The sequence below is a fragment of the Ochlerotatus camptorhynchus genome, unplaced genomic scaffold (assembly GCF_037179485.1).
Source record: "Ochlerotatus camptorhynchus isolate MF236.1 unplaced genomic scaffold, CSIRO-AGI_Acam_v1.1 ptg000448l, whole genome shotgun sequence".
Classification (NCBI taxonomy): Eukaryota; Metazoa; Arthropoda; class Insecta; order Diptera; family Culicidae; genus Ochlerotatus; species Ochlerotatus camptorhynchus.
Genome location: NW_027040934.1, coordinates 312,091 through 326,880, shown reverse-complemented (window position 1 = coordinate 326,880; position 14,790 = coordinate 312,091). Strand labels below are relative to the sequence as shown.

The following is a 14,790-nucleotide window of genomic DNA, read 5'->3' as shown; positions in this document are numbered from 1 at the left end:
GCGAACCGGAAGAATCGATGAGCTACCTCCCCCTCTATAAAGCGTGACGTGTTAGAGAATAGATTTATTCAGGACACCATAAGAATTTTAAATATGGTAAAATGTCTCTGTTATGAGTGGATGGTTCAGATTTCTTGCACTGTCAATCTTTTGCATGAAGTTCAAACGAACATTTTCCTTTTGGCTGATGTGAAAAGTGTGATCTATGAAAAACATCGTTACGATGACAAATCTCTTGATCCTTCGGGTCGTGCTTCGGTACTTCATGTTAGCATTTCCAACCAACTCTGAAAATCGTTAACTTCGCGTATGAAGTCTCATCGACTGGAAATGCTCTCGCAACGTGGGGCTTTAGGTAGTGATGAAAACGTCGCTAGAACTATTCCACAGCCGCAGTCAGTTTATGAGCAACAAGAGGGACGCACATTTTTGCCTGTGGACTTGGAGACATACTTCAAGTCCCCGCGTACATCGTACGGGCTAGGCAAAAATGTGCGTCTATCTTGAAAAACTGTCGCTTTAATGGCCCTTCGCTCATTTTCAACTTCTATTCAATTTTCATACTGCCGTACTCTAACGGAACTATCCACCTACCCTCTTCTAAAGACCATTCTCTAGCTAATAAATCATCACACTAAAGCTTCATGTTAGCATTTCCAACCAACTCTGAAAAGCGTTAACTTCGCGTATGAAGTAACATAAAAAACACTTTGAATGTAACAACTCAAGGCGGGAGTAGCCGTCAACAATGCTGATGATGGTACAGCACGCAACAACCACCCTACTGCTTTCTCTCTGAGATGATCACGTTGGTCATGACGAGAGGAGCAACACAATAGTTGGGTAAAGAAGAACTGCATTATAACACACCATCGACTGGAAATGCTCTCGAAACGTGGGGCTTTAGGTAGTGATGAAAACGTCGCTAGAACTATTCCACAGCCGCAGTCAGTTTATGAGCAACAAGAGGGACGCACATTTTTGCCTGTGGACTTGGAGACATACTTCAAGTCCCCGCGTACATCGTACGGGCTAGGCAAAAATGTGCGTCTATCTTGAAAAACTGTCGCTTTAATGGCCCTTCGCTCATTTTCAACTTCTATTCAATTTTCATACTGCCGTACTCTAACGGAACTATCCACCTACCCTCTTCTAAAGACCATTCTCTAGCTAATAAATCATCACACTAAAGCTTCATGTTAGCATTTCCAACCAACTCTGAAAAGCGTTAACTTCGCGTATGAAGTAACATAAAAAACACTTTGAATGTAACAACTCAAGGCGGGAGTAGCCGTCAACAATGCTGATGATGGTACAGCACGCAACAACCACCCTACTGCTTTCTCTCTGAGATGATCACGTTGGTCATGACGAGAGGAGCAACACAATAGTTGGGTAAAGAAGAACTGCATTATAACACACCATCGACTGGAAATGCTCTCGAAACGTGGGGCTTTAGGTAGTGATGAAAACGTCGCTAGAACTATTCCACAGCCGCAGTCAGTTTATGAGCAACAAGAGGGACGCACATTTTTGCCTGTGGACTTGGAGACATATTTCAAGTCCCCGCGTACATCGTACGGGCTAGGCAAAAATGTGCGTCTATCTTGAAAAACTGTCGCTTTAATGGCCCTTCGCTCATTTTCAACTTCTATTCAATTTTCATACTGCCGTACTCTAACGGAACTATCCACCTACCCTCTTCTAAAGATCATTCTCTAGCTAATAAATCATCACACTAAAGCTTCATGTTAGCATTTCCAACCAACTCTGATTTCATTTATTGTTAAAACCCGTTCAAGAAAGCGAGGTAAAGCGCGGGCTGTGCTTAGTAGGACGGAAATTAGATCAAAAACCCTATCTTAGATATGCTGCAAACATCAATGTTATGGCGTTATATAACCTAATCATTTTCCAGAATGCTTTCTCGTACTGGCTGCGTTTGTATTAGATTAGATTATGGTAAAATGTCTCCGTTATTGAAAGTCGTGTTTTTTCCCTTGATTTGTTTTTCGTCGATCTTGTTTTTCGTGATGAGCACCAATGCTACCGACGACAGGGAGGCAGAGCTCCCACACCTGGACCCTACCTATCGACTCATCAACTCATGAACCGGGGACCAACGGCTTTACTTCCCTTCCGAAGAAAGGCGTGATCAGAGATGTTATGCCTCAGAAAATCCCAGCGGCGCCGACTGGGATTAAACCCAGGCCTGCTCGGGTGAGAAGTTATCACGCTTACCACTACACCACCGGCGCCGCTGAAAGTCGTGTTGTTGGTTGTTAATCTAGTTGTGTAAGATCTTGCAATATAAACTTTTGAAGAATACGTATAGATAGGCAATCGATGCTTGCCTTTTTGGATGACTAGCAAATCAATTTTCATGATTCTATATTCGAAAGTTTTATAATAATGTTTAAGTTACATTTTCGTCACTTTTTTAAATGATTTAAGTCACTAATTCACTATTTTTAATGCTTAACACTGCTATCAGCCCTGTATTGAAAGTATTATTTTAGACATTGTCACTGGAAGAATTCTCACATGAACAAAAACTGATTAATGTTTTCGTCAATGACAAAGATTCACATGGTAACAAAAATTATAATTCCGTGTAATCTCTTTCACAATATTTTCCGAAGGTTAGTGGTTAGAAGGTTCAATGAAAAACATGAAAGTATATTCGTAGCCAGACAGGCGAGTACTTTCATTTTCTAAGCTGACCTTGTAGGTGTGCCACTCAATAAATGCAGCTGGAAATGTGTATTTGATTACACTAACCACAGGCTTATCGATTCAATACTTGTGGGTATTCGCCCATGAACCTTGTTTTTAAATGAAGATTTTCTGTGTTGCATTTTTCTAATGCAATGCATCAATTTTAGTTAAGGTTTTTTTTTCAAATGGGGATGCAGGGCAATTAAATCACGTACAAGCATACATACTATGAGGACCATTAATTAAAATCTCTTTCACCCTCATTATCAAATACAAAATAAGAAAACCTTGTCAATGCAACCGGAGCTTTCAATAAACACCTGTGTTAGAAGTACTCAAACATTCATAAAATTAGTATCCACGTGTTTTATAGATTTTTCATTTCTTCATCAACGGTTCATGCCAACTACAATATCCTCCATTTATTATTAATCGCTACATTAGTGTACATACAACACTCTTGCATTTACTCACGCAACTTTAAAATGGGTCACTGACAGTATGTCGACTACCACAAGCATTGCTGAGTGTAGAACCGTTCCATAGTGGTGTCTTCATTTGGACCGTTCTTGGTGGGTGCGACGCTCAAGTGCATGAATGAATTGGTTGGTTGGTTGGGCTAGTACGTATTGCATCATCACCGTCTGTACCCATATTTAGAATGATTGCCAGGCCGAATTCAAAATTAAATGAATTGAACTTAAAGGTCGGCTACAGATCGCCGTTTAAGTTGGGAGAAAACCAACAGGATGGGCGTTAATTAATTTAACAATCAACCGGAGCTGTGAATAGTGACAGCTATGCAGGCTTGTAGGTACGTAAGAGAGTTGTGGTTAATTGGATTTATTCCGACTGGAAGTGCCTTTGGAATCAGTCTACGGAATTCTAATTGGTAATAGGAATATTATTTTGTATGAAACTTGTCATTCTGTACGTAAGTGATGATGACGATTATCACATATCATTATAACACGTTCAAGAGAACACTGATCGAACAAATCTACTAAAAATTAAACGCTTCCATTACGATTTGACTATTAGAATTAGTGTTGCACCGAATTGTAGCACTAATATCCGGACAAATAACCTAAATATTTCGTTATAAGCCTTACTTAATTAACTTAATTTACGACTAAATAGAACAACAAATAAATTATCCTTTTTGCATATCTAATGTCACGGATACACTTGTATGGCAAACTATTAACACGAGCATTATTTGTATAATAATAATGAGTGCTTTACAAAATATATACAACAACTATTCAAGTGTGGCCATGCATGAGCATGAGTTTTATTATACAAATAAGGCTCATCCTCATAGTTGGTCATACAAGTGTATTCGAGGCATAACAAATATGAATCTCACTAATAAATGTTTGTAAAGTACAGCTAATAGTATTTATGATAGCGTTTAAATTGTTTTGATGGCTACACCTACTTTTTACTCAGCGTTCTTATAGAGTAACATTGTAAAATGACGAGACAGCTCAAGATAGGGTGGGTATGCCAGTAGTGGAGGAACTAAGGAACTAACTAATAAACGATATAGGGGAAATGGGTGTAATGTCGACCTAAATGCCCCTAATTTGGGCCCATACAAAAATTCAGCAATCGACTAAATTTTCAATAGCGACCAAAAATATCCATTAGTACCATCCCAATGATGTGTTCATCTAGATGCAATTGGTAAATAGCAGATTTTTAGCGATGGGGCCAATCTTAGATCCATAGGCCAACATTAGAGCCATTTCCCCAATATACAATTTTTATACTTCATATTAGCTTTCAATCTCTATTTTGCTAGAAAAATATTACACTAAATTTTATACATTTTTCAAAAACTTGTCCTCCATCAATAGGAACACTGTTCCAGTAGTAGTGGTAGTTGCTAACTTTGGTTCCTATAATAGTGGAACGCATTGGTTTCTTATTGATTCCACTATTATAGGAACACTACCGCAACTATAGGTGCAAAAGAATCAACATCTTAAGGAAAATCAATTGTTTCCTTAATTTTTGGGCTATTAGTTTGAAAAATGCAAATCTGCTTTATTTTAGGAGAGCTATCAATGAAAATCCAGTTTTCCCTCATTATTACGGTGCAACCCCCATACCGCAATTATAGGTACATCACTATTACTGGAACACCTACCCTAGGTAGTTTCGTCTCGTGATAGTGGAGGACCTGTTTTCTCATTGTCACAAGACGGCTGTAATATTAACCAGCTTTTGATGGGATAAAAAAGAATACCGCATTTAGGCTCGGATGCAGAGTCATTACATAATCCTCGATCTGTCATTTTAAACGGTCGATTGATAGACTATGACGATCCTTCACGATGATGAATATATAACTACAGATGGTTTTATTGATTGTCTATACCCTAAATATTTGTTCCCATTATTTCGTTTACAGATCGATTTATACGTTGACACTGCCCGGCCAATCGTCGACAAGGTTCTGGAAGGCTACAATGGTACCATCCTGGCGTACGGTCAAACCGGCACCGGTAAAACCTACACCATGTCTGGCAATCCGGAATCTCCGCAAACAAAGGGCATCATACCGAACACGTTTGCCCATATTTTCGGGCACATCGCCCGAGGTAAGGAGAACCAGAAGTTTTTGGTACGGGTAAGTTATATGGAGATCTATAACGAGGAGGTTCGCGATTTGCTTGGCAAGGAAATTAACAAAAGTCTGGAGGTAAAAGAACGTGCCGACATTGGCGTGTTTGTGAAGGATTTGAGCGGTTACGTGGTTCACAATGCGGACGATTTGGATAATATTATGAAGTTGGGCAACAAGAACCGAGTCGTTGGGGCTACCAAGATGAATTCGGAATCTTCACGATCGCATGCTATCTTTTCGATTACGATCGAATCCAGTGAAACTGATGAAAGTGGGAAGCAGTTCGTTAAAATGGGAAAGTTGCAGTTGGTCGATCTGGCAGGTTCGGAGAGACAGAGCAAAACTCAATCATCTGGATTAAGATTGAAGGAAGCGACGAAGATCAATTTGTCACTATCGGTGTTGGGCAATGTAATTAGTGCCTTGGTGGATGGAAAGAGCACTCACATTCCGTATCGTAACTCGAAGCTTACCAGATTACTGCAAGATTCACTTGGTGGTAATAGTAAAACCGTCATGTGTGCCAGTATTAGTCCGGCTGATTCGAACTACGTTGAAACGATATCTACACTGCGCTATGCATGTCGCGCTAAGAGCATCCAGAATTTGGCGCATGTGAATGACGAACCGAAGGATGCATTGTTGCGTCATTTCCAAGAGGAAATTAAGGAACTCAAGCGTCAACTGGAGGAAGGAACGTTTGTTAATGGCATTTGCACAGATGAGGACGATGAAGAAGCTGAAGATGAAGAGGAGGAGGAAGAGGAAGAAGAAATAGAAATTGATGAAGACAAAGAGAGAGAGCGTTTGGAAAAGAAGGAGAAAAAACGTCGAGAGAAAGCGATGGAGAAGAAAGAGAAGGCTGATGCAGAGAAGGAACTTCTGGAAATGAAGGCAATTGAAAATGAGCAGGAAATTAAGCGAGCAAAGTATGAAAATAGTTCATTATTTTTATGTTTGTCAAACTTTGTATTAATTTTTTTACAGGTCCGAGCAAGATCAACTACGTGCAAAACTTTCGTCGTTGGAAAACAAGATTCTCGTGGGTGGTGAAAACTTACTAGAGAAAGCCCAAGCACAAGAGGTACTTTTGGAGAAGTCAATTGCAGAGCTGGAGCGACGCACGAAAACTGAGCGTGAACTTGAAGAAAATCTCCAAAAGATCGAAGCCGAACGAATCGATATAGAGGAACGTTACAGTTCGCTTCAGGAGGAGTGTGTTGGTAAAACCAAGAAATTACAGCGCGTCATGTCAATGCTGATGAGTATCAAATCAGAGCTGGCTGATCAGCAGCAGGAACAACAGCGTGAAAAGGAAGGCATTTATGAAAACATTCGTAGCCTTTCGCGGGAACTGGCACTTTGTGAGTTGGTAATCAATTCGTACATTCCAAAAGAATATCAGGTGAGTTGGTGTAATGATTAGTTTTTTTTTTTTCAATTATATTCTCTATCGCAATTTTCAGAACATGATCGAAAAGTTCACCCACTGGAACGAGGACATCGGAGAATGGCAGCTCAAATGCGTTGCCTACACGGGAAATAATATGCGCAAAAATGTAGCCGAGCCGAAAGTTAATACCAAAGAAACGGATCTGATCGACTTGTCGCATGTTTATTTGAGCTACAATACCGATTCAGTCATCGAACCCGTACGGGCCAAGACGGCTAGACCACGTACATCAGGAATAGCTCGCCCAACAACGGCCAGAAAGTATTACTAAGTTGTAGGCACTCAAATTTGTACTTTTAAAAACGCACAGCCGAATGATCAAGACTATTAACTTTTCATTTCCTCTAGGTGCACTCGTGTTGTTGTATATGTTTGTTTCTTTAGCGTGTAGGTTCGTCCATTTACAAGTAATCAAAACATTCATAGCTTTTTTAAGCCATGTGCAATTCTCTACTAGTCCAGTGGCGTCCGAAGACTTTATTGTGTTTATTTAATTTTTTATAGTCTCGTTTACTCTACCATTGCTCAGGAGCATTGATAACATATGTAGATTTGTTTGGTAAAGTGCATCACATTTTGATCAGCTAACAACATAGGACCTGAAATGATGCTGTGGGTTTGACAATATTCTCCGTGTAGGTTATGTTATGTTCATAATGATTGAGCGTTCAGCTAGGTTGGGAACATACACCTGTCCTGATTGATATTTATTTTAGAAAAGTATTTTATATGATTCGTGCTTAACAATATAATAAGTGGACACCCCAAAATCTGATATTTTTGCACTGAAAGGAAATCACGTTTGTTATGGACATTGAAAAATAGCATGTTTATATATGAAGGATAGAGATTATCACGCTAACTCACAAAAACAATGCTTGCAAATAAGATACTCACATTGATATTTATATCCACACATGAAAAATAAAATTTGGCTCACTTCGAATGGTTTGCACATTTTTAGAGAAAGCCTTGTACCGTAATTAATGATAAAACCGATTTAAACTATTTTAGTTCAGGTGGAGTTCGGTAGCCCAACAAACATTATAGCAACATCAGTGGCGCGGAATGCGGGTTTTCATCGTTAACTCGCTTTCAGAGTGTACTGGAGTGCGTGAGCAGCATTATTCGCGGGTGAAGAACGTAGAATTGAGTAATTTTGAATCCAAAGTTACCAGAACTGAGGATATTCCAGAAGATGACAGCGTGGGCGATCAAGAATCTGTTTTCACAAATACAGCCCGCCTGCTGACGTATACTGGTGGAAAGGGACGGAAAATCGTGTTATAAGCAGAAAGACAAGAGCAGATGATAGCATACAAAATATAGCCCTGCAAACTGCAAATAGCTAAAACGTCATTTAGCACATGTAATGGAAAAAAGCGGAATAGAACCAGTTTTTATTTTTCATACGATTTTGACGTAGGACTACGTCTGTGATTTCTATATGGGGGTACACTTTATGAAAACCGAAAATGGAACATGTAACGTAACACAATTATGAAAGATTATGAACGTTAATAACTCAGCTGCCACTGGACCAATTTCAATAATTTTATCACCAATGGATCAGAAATATAAGACGTTCACCCCTATTTTGTATTTCGTTTCAAACGAAATTCTCATACAAAAAAATATTTTTTTGTATGAGAATTTCGTTCGAAACGAAATACAGAATAGGGGTGGTTATCTTTCAAAATGTCACTGTGGAAAATTGCACGAATGTGCAACTGTTGCTATGATAGTTAAAATTATCAGCGATTGCCTACGAAAAGCGATTTCCCTAACACAGATTTCAAATCCTGATGAATGTGGGCGTCTTAGTGGAATACCTGTATAATGAGAGAGAGAAGGATTAGTATTTTCCATTTAATTCCACTACTTTATTTGCTTATCCTTGACAGATACGCGTATTTCGTCTACAATGTGCAGACTTCTTCAGTGTCTTGTACTAATACTCGACTGAAGAAAAACATCGCATTTACCGAATATATATTAACACAGGTACATTTTCACTTAGAAACTAGGTAAACTTAAATTTAATTTTCTATAGGAACAGGTACTCCGCTGCTTACTCGTTGATGTGTCCTAGGTAGTAACTTGAAAAGCCATGTGTGTCCGTTTCCTTGATCCCTGTTGAGTAAAGTTGAATTACGTTGTTTGTTGATCTCGAGGCTTTCTGCAACATCCAATTTCCATGGTGTAGATACGGTTCGTAAAATCGTTATGTCCTCCGTCGATAGTTGGTGGTCCTCTGTGAATATGTGTTCTGCAACCTTTGATTTGAAATCATATGTTAGGCCCTTTTCTTCTTGTTTTTTGGCCTTATTAACCTCCGCTATATGTTCTTTAAATCTAGTTGCTAAAGTTCTCTTGGTTTGTCCTACATATACTTTGTTACAATGATTACAGCTTATTTTATATACACCTGCTTTACCTAAAACATTAACTGGGTCTTTAGTGGATCCTAACAATGTTTTCAACTGGTTATGTCTACTGGTGAAAACTAAATCTAATCCGAATTGTTTTAACTGTGGTCTTAGTTTACAAGTAATATCTTGATCAAATGGAACGGACACTCGTTTCAATGGTTCAGGTGCTGTGGTGAGGGTTGTAAATAATCTCCTTTGTAGAATTCTCGCTTTTTTATCGATGATTGCCTGGATTGTGGTCTCCTTGTATCCGTTGAGTCTTGCTGTTTCGAAGATGTACTGTAATTCCTTAACCTTTCCTGTATCGCTGAGTGGAAGAGTCTGCATTCGGTGAATCATGTGGTGAAAGGCGGCCATTTTCTGCTGGAACGAATGGTTGGAAGTATAGGGGATAACTCTTTTGGTGCTTGTTGGTTTCCTGTAAATTTCGTATTCAAGCGAGGAAGATGATGACGATTCCCTGATGACTAGAAGATCGAGAAATGCGAGTTTCCCGTCTTTTTCTACCTCGTGAGTGAATTTGATATCCTTATGAATTCTGTTGATCTCATCTAAAATTTGTGGAAGGGCTTCCCGTTTAACTACGCTGAAGATATCGTCAACAAACCTCCACCAACGGTTTGGTAATAGTCCTTTCTCCTTCAGGATTGTCTCCAAGTTGGCCATGAAAAGTTCACACAAGAAGGGGGATAGGGGGTTTCCCATTGGGGCTCCTTTCGTCTGCTTGTAGAAGTTACCTCGGAAAGAGAAGTAGTTCTCTTCCATACAAAGGCGGGTCAGCTTAAGGTACGTCCGAACCTTGTTTCTCCATGCTGCATCCTCTCGTTGTGTTAATAGCCAGTCCTCCAAATGGTTGATCGCTTCCTTGACCGGTACGCTGGGAAAAAGAGCTGTGACGTCGAAAGATACCATAATCTCGTCCTCGTTGATGTCTCCTGAAGATTGTAGTTGCTGGGTGAACTCCTGGGTGTTACTAACTGCTTTACTCTGGAACTGATTCGGCATACTCTGGAACTCTTTGACTAGCCACTTCGCTAGTTTGTGGGTGGGGGAACCAACTGCAGACACGATCTCTCGCATTTCATTTCCTGGTTTGTGGACTTTGGGAAGACCTTTGATCCTGGGTAGAATGGGATTGGGTTCCCGTATACGACCTGCTCCATCTCCTAATATCGATTTGCACTCCTTCAGTGCTTTCTCCACGCGTTTCACTATGTTCTGTAAGGGGTCTACTCGAAGCTGTCTATACGGTCCGTTGTTGATCTTCGTTATCATTTGATTATCGTAATCGTCCTTGTCCATGATAACGACCGCGTTTCCCTTGTCTGCCTTTACGTAGTATACTGCTTTACTTTTTAGCTCCTTTACAATCCGAATTTCTTTTTCGTTGGCGCGTCCGTCCTGTCCGTCCTTATCCTTGAAAGGATAAGCAAATAAAGTAGTGGAATTAAATGGAAAATACTAATCCTTCTCTCTCTCATTATACAGATTTCAAAGTTGAATTCCATCCGGTCTCACCAAACGGTGTTTATTCAAACACCACGTGATGAGTGGTGGTGTTCTCCAGTACACAACGAAAGGCTCCCCGCAAGCAGCAAGTTGCAGCCCACACGAGCATCCATAGAAGGAGGAAGAAGAAGCCGCACCGCTATTGATCGGAATCAGTAGCTCTTCGTGAGTCGCTGTGGGCCATTATACATACTGTCAAGCGCGTCATACTAAAGAGTATAAACAGAGAGAACACCACTCAAATTCCTATTCCGACACAAAACACAAGCTCCTGCTGCAGTCAACAAATAAGATTTATTATATAAGACCACGTAGTTGCGTACAACCTCATAGGGCTGTCCCTTGTAGTTTTTTTTTGTAAATAAATTGAAGATACTCTTTTAAGAGTTTTCTACACTGTTTTCAGACACTGAAGAAGTTTGCAAGCAGTAAACGAAATACGCATCTGTTATAGGGGTTGTTCATAAACCACGTATAACGTTTTTGTTTAGATTTTAAACATTAAATACCAGTGCTGTAAAATCTCGACAAAACACGAAGATATTCATTCCGTATCGAGCGCTGAGTCGGTTAACACGGTCCCGGTCTCTCACACGACATAAAGTATTAGTTGTGATTTTTTTTTCCATCCGCGTGGTTTTTTTCGCATCACAGTGCAGTGTCCAGGTGATAAGCGCGCGTGTCTCGGAAGCACCGAAATTCGGCGAGCCCGTTTATTTCGAGTGTCCATCTCTACCCATCCCGGTGAAAGATCACCATCATCACGACGTCTCCATTGTATCGCAGTTATCGACGTCTCCATTGTATCGCCACCTGCAGCTGCAAGCAAGCAGTAGCAAACGGCATAAGTATAATAGGATAGTTTTTACGATTGCCTTGCTATTGTATAGCAAAGTTGCCATGTGGTAGTGTGCTCTCCCTAATAGGGTGGGGCATTTTTGCAATTAGTAAAAAGTTATTTTTTTTTATATAATTTTTTTTTGTATGGTTGCATGGCAACGAAACATTAACAACTAGTAGTTAAGGTTCAAGACACAGTCAATCAATTGGGATTCTTCTTGTTTTTGAAATCTTCTTCAATCATCATCATTAATATACACATACATTCACACACAAGCCATCCGAAAATTTAAAGCAAGTATTTCATGATTTTACATCGTATATTTTCTGGGTAAAACACTATCACTGCATTTACTTACTTGTGTTCTTCATAGCATTCCACAATTTCACGTAATCGTATACACTAAATTTATTAAAACTGGAAGTCAAATCTCTTGGTGAACAAAACAAAACACTAAGAAAATCACTTCGTTTCCACTTCTTTGCTAGCGAACGTAGAAGAATCATTAGATCAAGCGTTGCCAGATGTATTACCTCTAGCATTGAATATAATTTTTTTTAAACATGCCAATACGAAGTTTAACCCAATAACTTAGATGAGTGGATGTTTTTAATGGCGAATAAATATCAAAAACTGAATGAATAAAAATAAAAGGTCCTTTTTTGGAACTTAAACGTTCCAATTACAAAAGTAAACAAAGATTGAATTAAACACAAACAGGGGAGATGGCAGCATTGCATGTAGCATGTTATTTGCTTTCCCGCTCAGGGGTGTAAACGAAATGTCATACACCGTAGTCTGGCAGTGTGAATGTTTTGTCTACGACATTCTTATACACGTGCATGTGTGACGTCACATTTGCTGTTGTATTGATAAGTAAAAGAATAAAAGAGACGGCAGATTTTGCTCACCATACCAGTTGATATATACGATTCATTGACTGTTTTGGCACGGCGACGCACGCTACCAACGAATTTTACCAATACTTTTAGAAAGTGATGATTTAGGATTACAAGAAGAAGAAGAAGCAAAAGAAAATCGAGTGATGGTTAGTTGCCTCTTAAGTAGATTAATTGGTGAAGGTTTTTTTTATATATTTTTTTCCTTTTTAAGCGGTTGTGCACCGCTTTTGCGCAACACTTATGGCGTCTTCGGATGTCTACGTTGCGCGAACCAGATACTACCAACCGTCTTCGAAAGGACCATGGGTTGTCTTTTTTCGGCCCAAAAATAAACCTTTGAAAACTCTCGACATTACGAGAGATTTGCTGCGGAAGTATCCGGGAATCTTGATACACAAGGAAAGATTCAACAAACTGCGGGTAGAAGCACCGACTTATGATGTGGCAAATAAAATTGCTGAACACGAGCTTTTTAGTGTTGAGTATAACATCTACATCCCTTCTCGAGATGTGGAGATAGAAGGCGTGGTCTCCGACGCGAGTCTGACTGTCGAGGACTTGAAACGTGCCTCGGGAAGTTTTAAAAACTCCACATTCGCTACCGCGCTAGTGAAGATACTGGATGTAAGGCAACTGCATTCAGCATCTTTGCTAGACGGTAAAAAAGTTTATCGGCATTCAGACTCGTTTCGCGTGACTTTCGCAGGTTCGGTTCTCCCAAACTTTGTTAAAATTGATGGTGCTTTTTTCCGGTGCGGCTGTTTGTACAGAGGGTATATAATTGTACCAACTGCAAAAGGCTGGGACACTCGGCCAGCCATTGCGGCAACAAAACTCGTTGTGGCAAATGTGGTGAAAACCACAAAGAGGATCCCAACAAACAATCATCTATTGAATAAACGACTTCTTGGCCATTTTATTCAACTGCATGCTTAATAGTACTTGTACTATTTTTAATAATAACTTCTGTTCAGGCTTTGTTCACACAAATCTGGAGAATTTATTCAACCACAACATTGAACTACTTGGTGTTGTATAAGGTATGGTCGAGAAGCTTTTATTCGACTTATATGAGAGTTGTAACAGAGTTTATATGATAAATTTTTGATTATTCAGCGTTTATTAGACATCACTGCTTCCTTAAAACAGTGATGCTCTGTATACGCTTGATTCTCATGTGAAGTAACGTTTAATTAGACATTATTATACATTTATTAAACGATTATTCAACTGTGGGAAAATTAACCCGAAAATTAGAGGACAGACAGAGACAAGGGAAGGGTGTGCGTGTTAATTAAGTGTATTGTATTTCAATATTTCTGACGTTTCTCTCACCACACAGATATTAGAAAATTTGTTAAATACTTATACATTCCGTTGTATGGGAATCGAACCATGTACCTTCCGATCACCAGCCGCTTGCCTTGTCATCTGAGCTATCCTAGAATTCATCATATGGGCACCTCAATAATCTATAAAAGCTTGCATGAAAGTAAATACCTATCAGCACTCCCGATCGCAACTCTAGCTCCTTCAAGGCCCTGTGGGAATGATTAATTCATTCATCGTTGTTTTAAATGAGACCAATGTTGCCTCTTCACATCTCCAAGTCGAAAGAAAGGATGCTCGGTTATATTTTAAACTAGATCAATGCATTCATTATCGTGAGTCATGTGATCGATGATTACTATTTAAATTAATTATGTTCTACACAAATAAAAAAAGGGTTGAGCTTGGGATTGAACTCACGACCTTCTAATTGGAAAGCGGAAACGGTAACCACTACTCTACTGATTTCGCCTTGTTGTAAGACTGAATCAGTGTTGTCGAATAATGAATCTAATACGTCGTTTATAAAGCATTTACAAATCATGTGATTACAACATGGACGCATAGTGGTATAAGAGCTATTATGCTGACTGTATTCACCTTTATTCAGCAATATTGTAAAGTAATGCAATGAAATCTAATAAAGTAGCTGGAGAACATTTATTAGACGTCTAATAAAGCATGTTATTAAATCAATTGAAAACAGTCGAATTAAAGTGTCAATGTATGTACAAATTACACTTATTCAGTTTGTTATTAGATCAAACTTCTGGTTCTGAATAAGGAAGACAGTCAACGTTTATAAAGCTTTTAATAAGGAAGTTAATCATATCAGAGCAAACGGCGGAATAAAAGCGCATCTATCGATCTCAATGAGCTTTTTTCAGCACATAATTCGACATCCTGTTTTATTCAGCATTGTACACTGTTATACAGCATTTATTCAATGTGTATGCTTATTTGTGACTTTG

The 14,790-nt window shown here is 39.2% G+C and overlaps 1 protein-coding gene across 1 annotated transcript in view; it reads left to right on the top strand.

Moving 5' to 3' along the window:
- Klp64D (kinesin-like protein 64D) overlaps window positions 1-7,736 on the top strand; it is a 51,722-nt gene extending 43,986 nt beyond the window's left edge. The window contains exons 3-5 of the mRNA XM_065234940.1: window positions 5,138-6,282; window positions 6,341-6,758; window positions 6,820-7,736. Of these exons, the coding sequence (XP_065091012.1) occupies window positions 5,138-6,282; window positions 6,341-6,758; window positions 6,820-7,077 (1,821 nt within the window). The 3' untranslated portion in view covers window positions 7,078-7,736. The remainder of the gene's footprint in view (window positions 1-5,137; window positions 6,283-6,340; window positions 6,759-6,819) is intronic.
- Window positions 7,737-14,790: the final 7,054 nt, after the last annotated feature.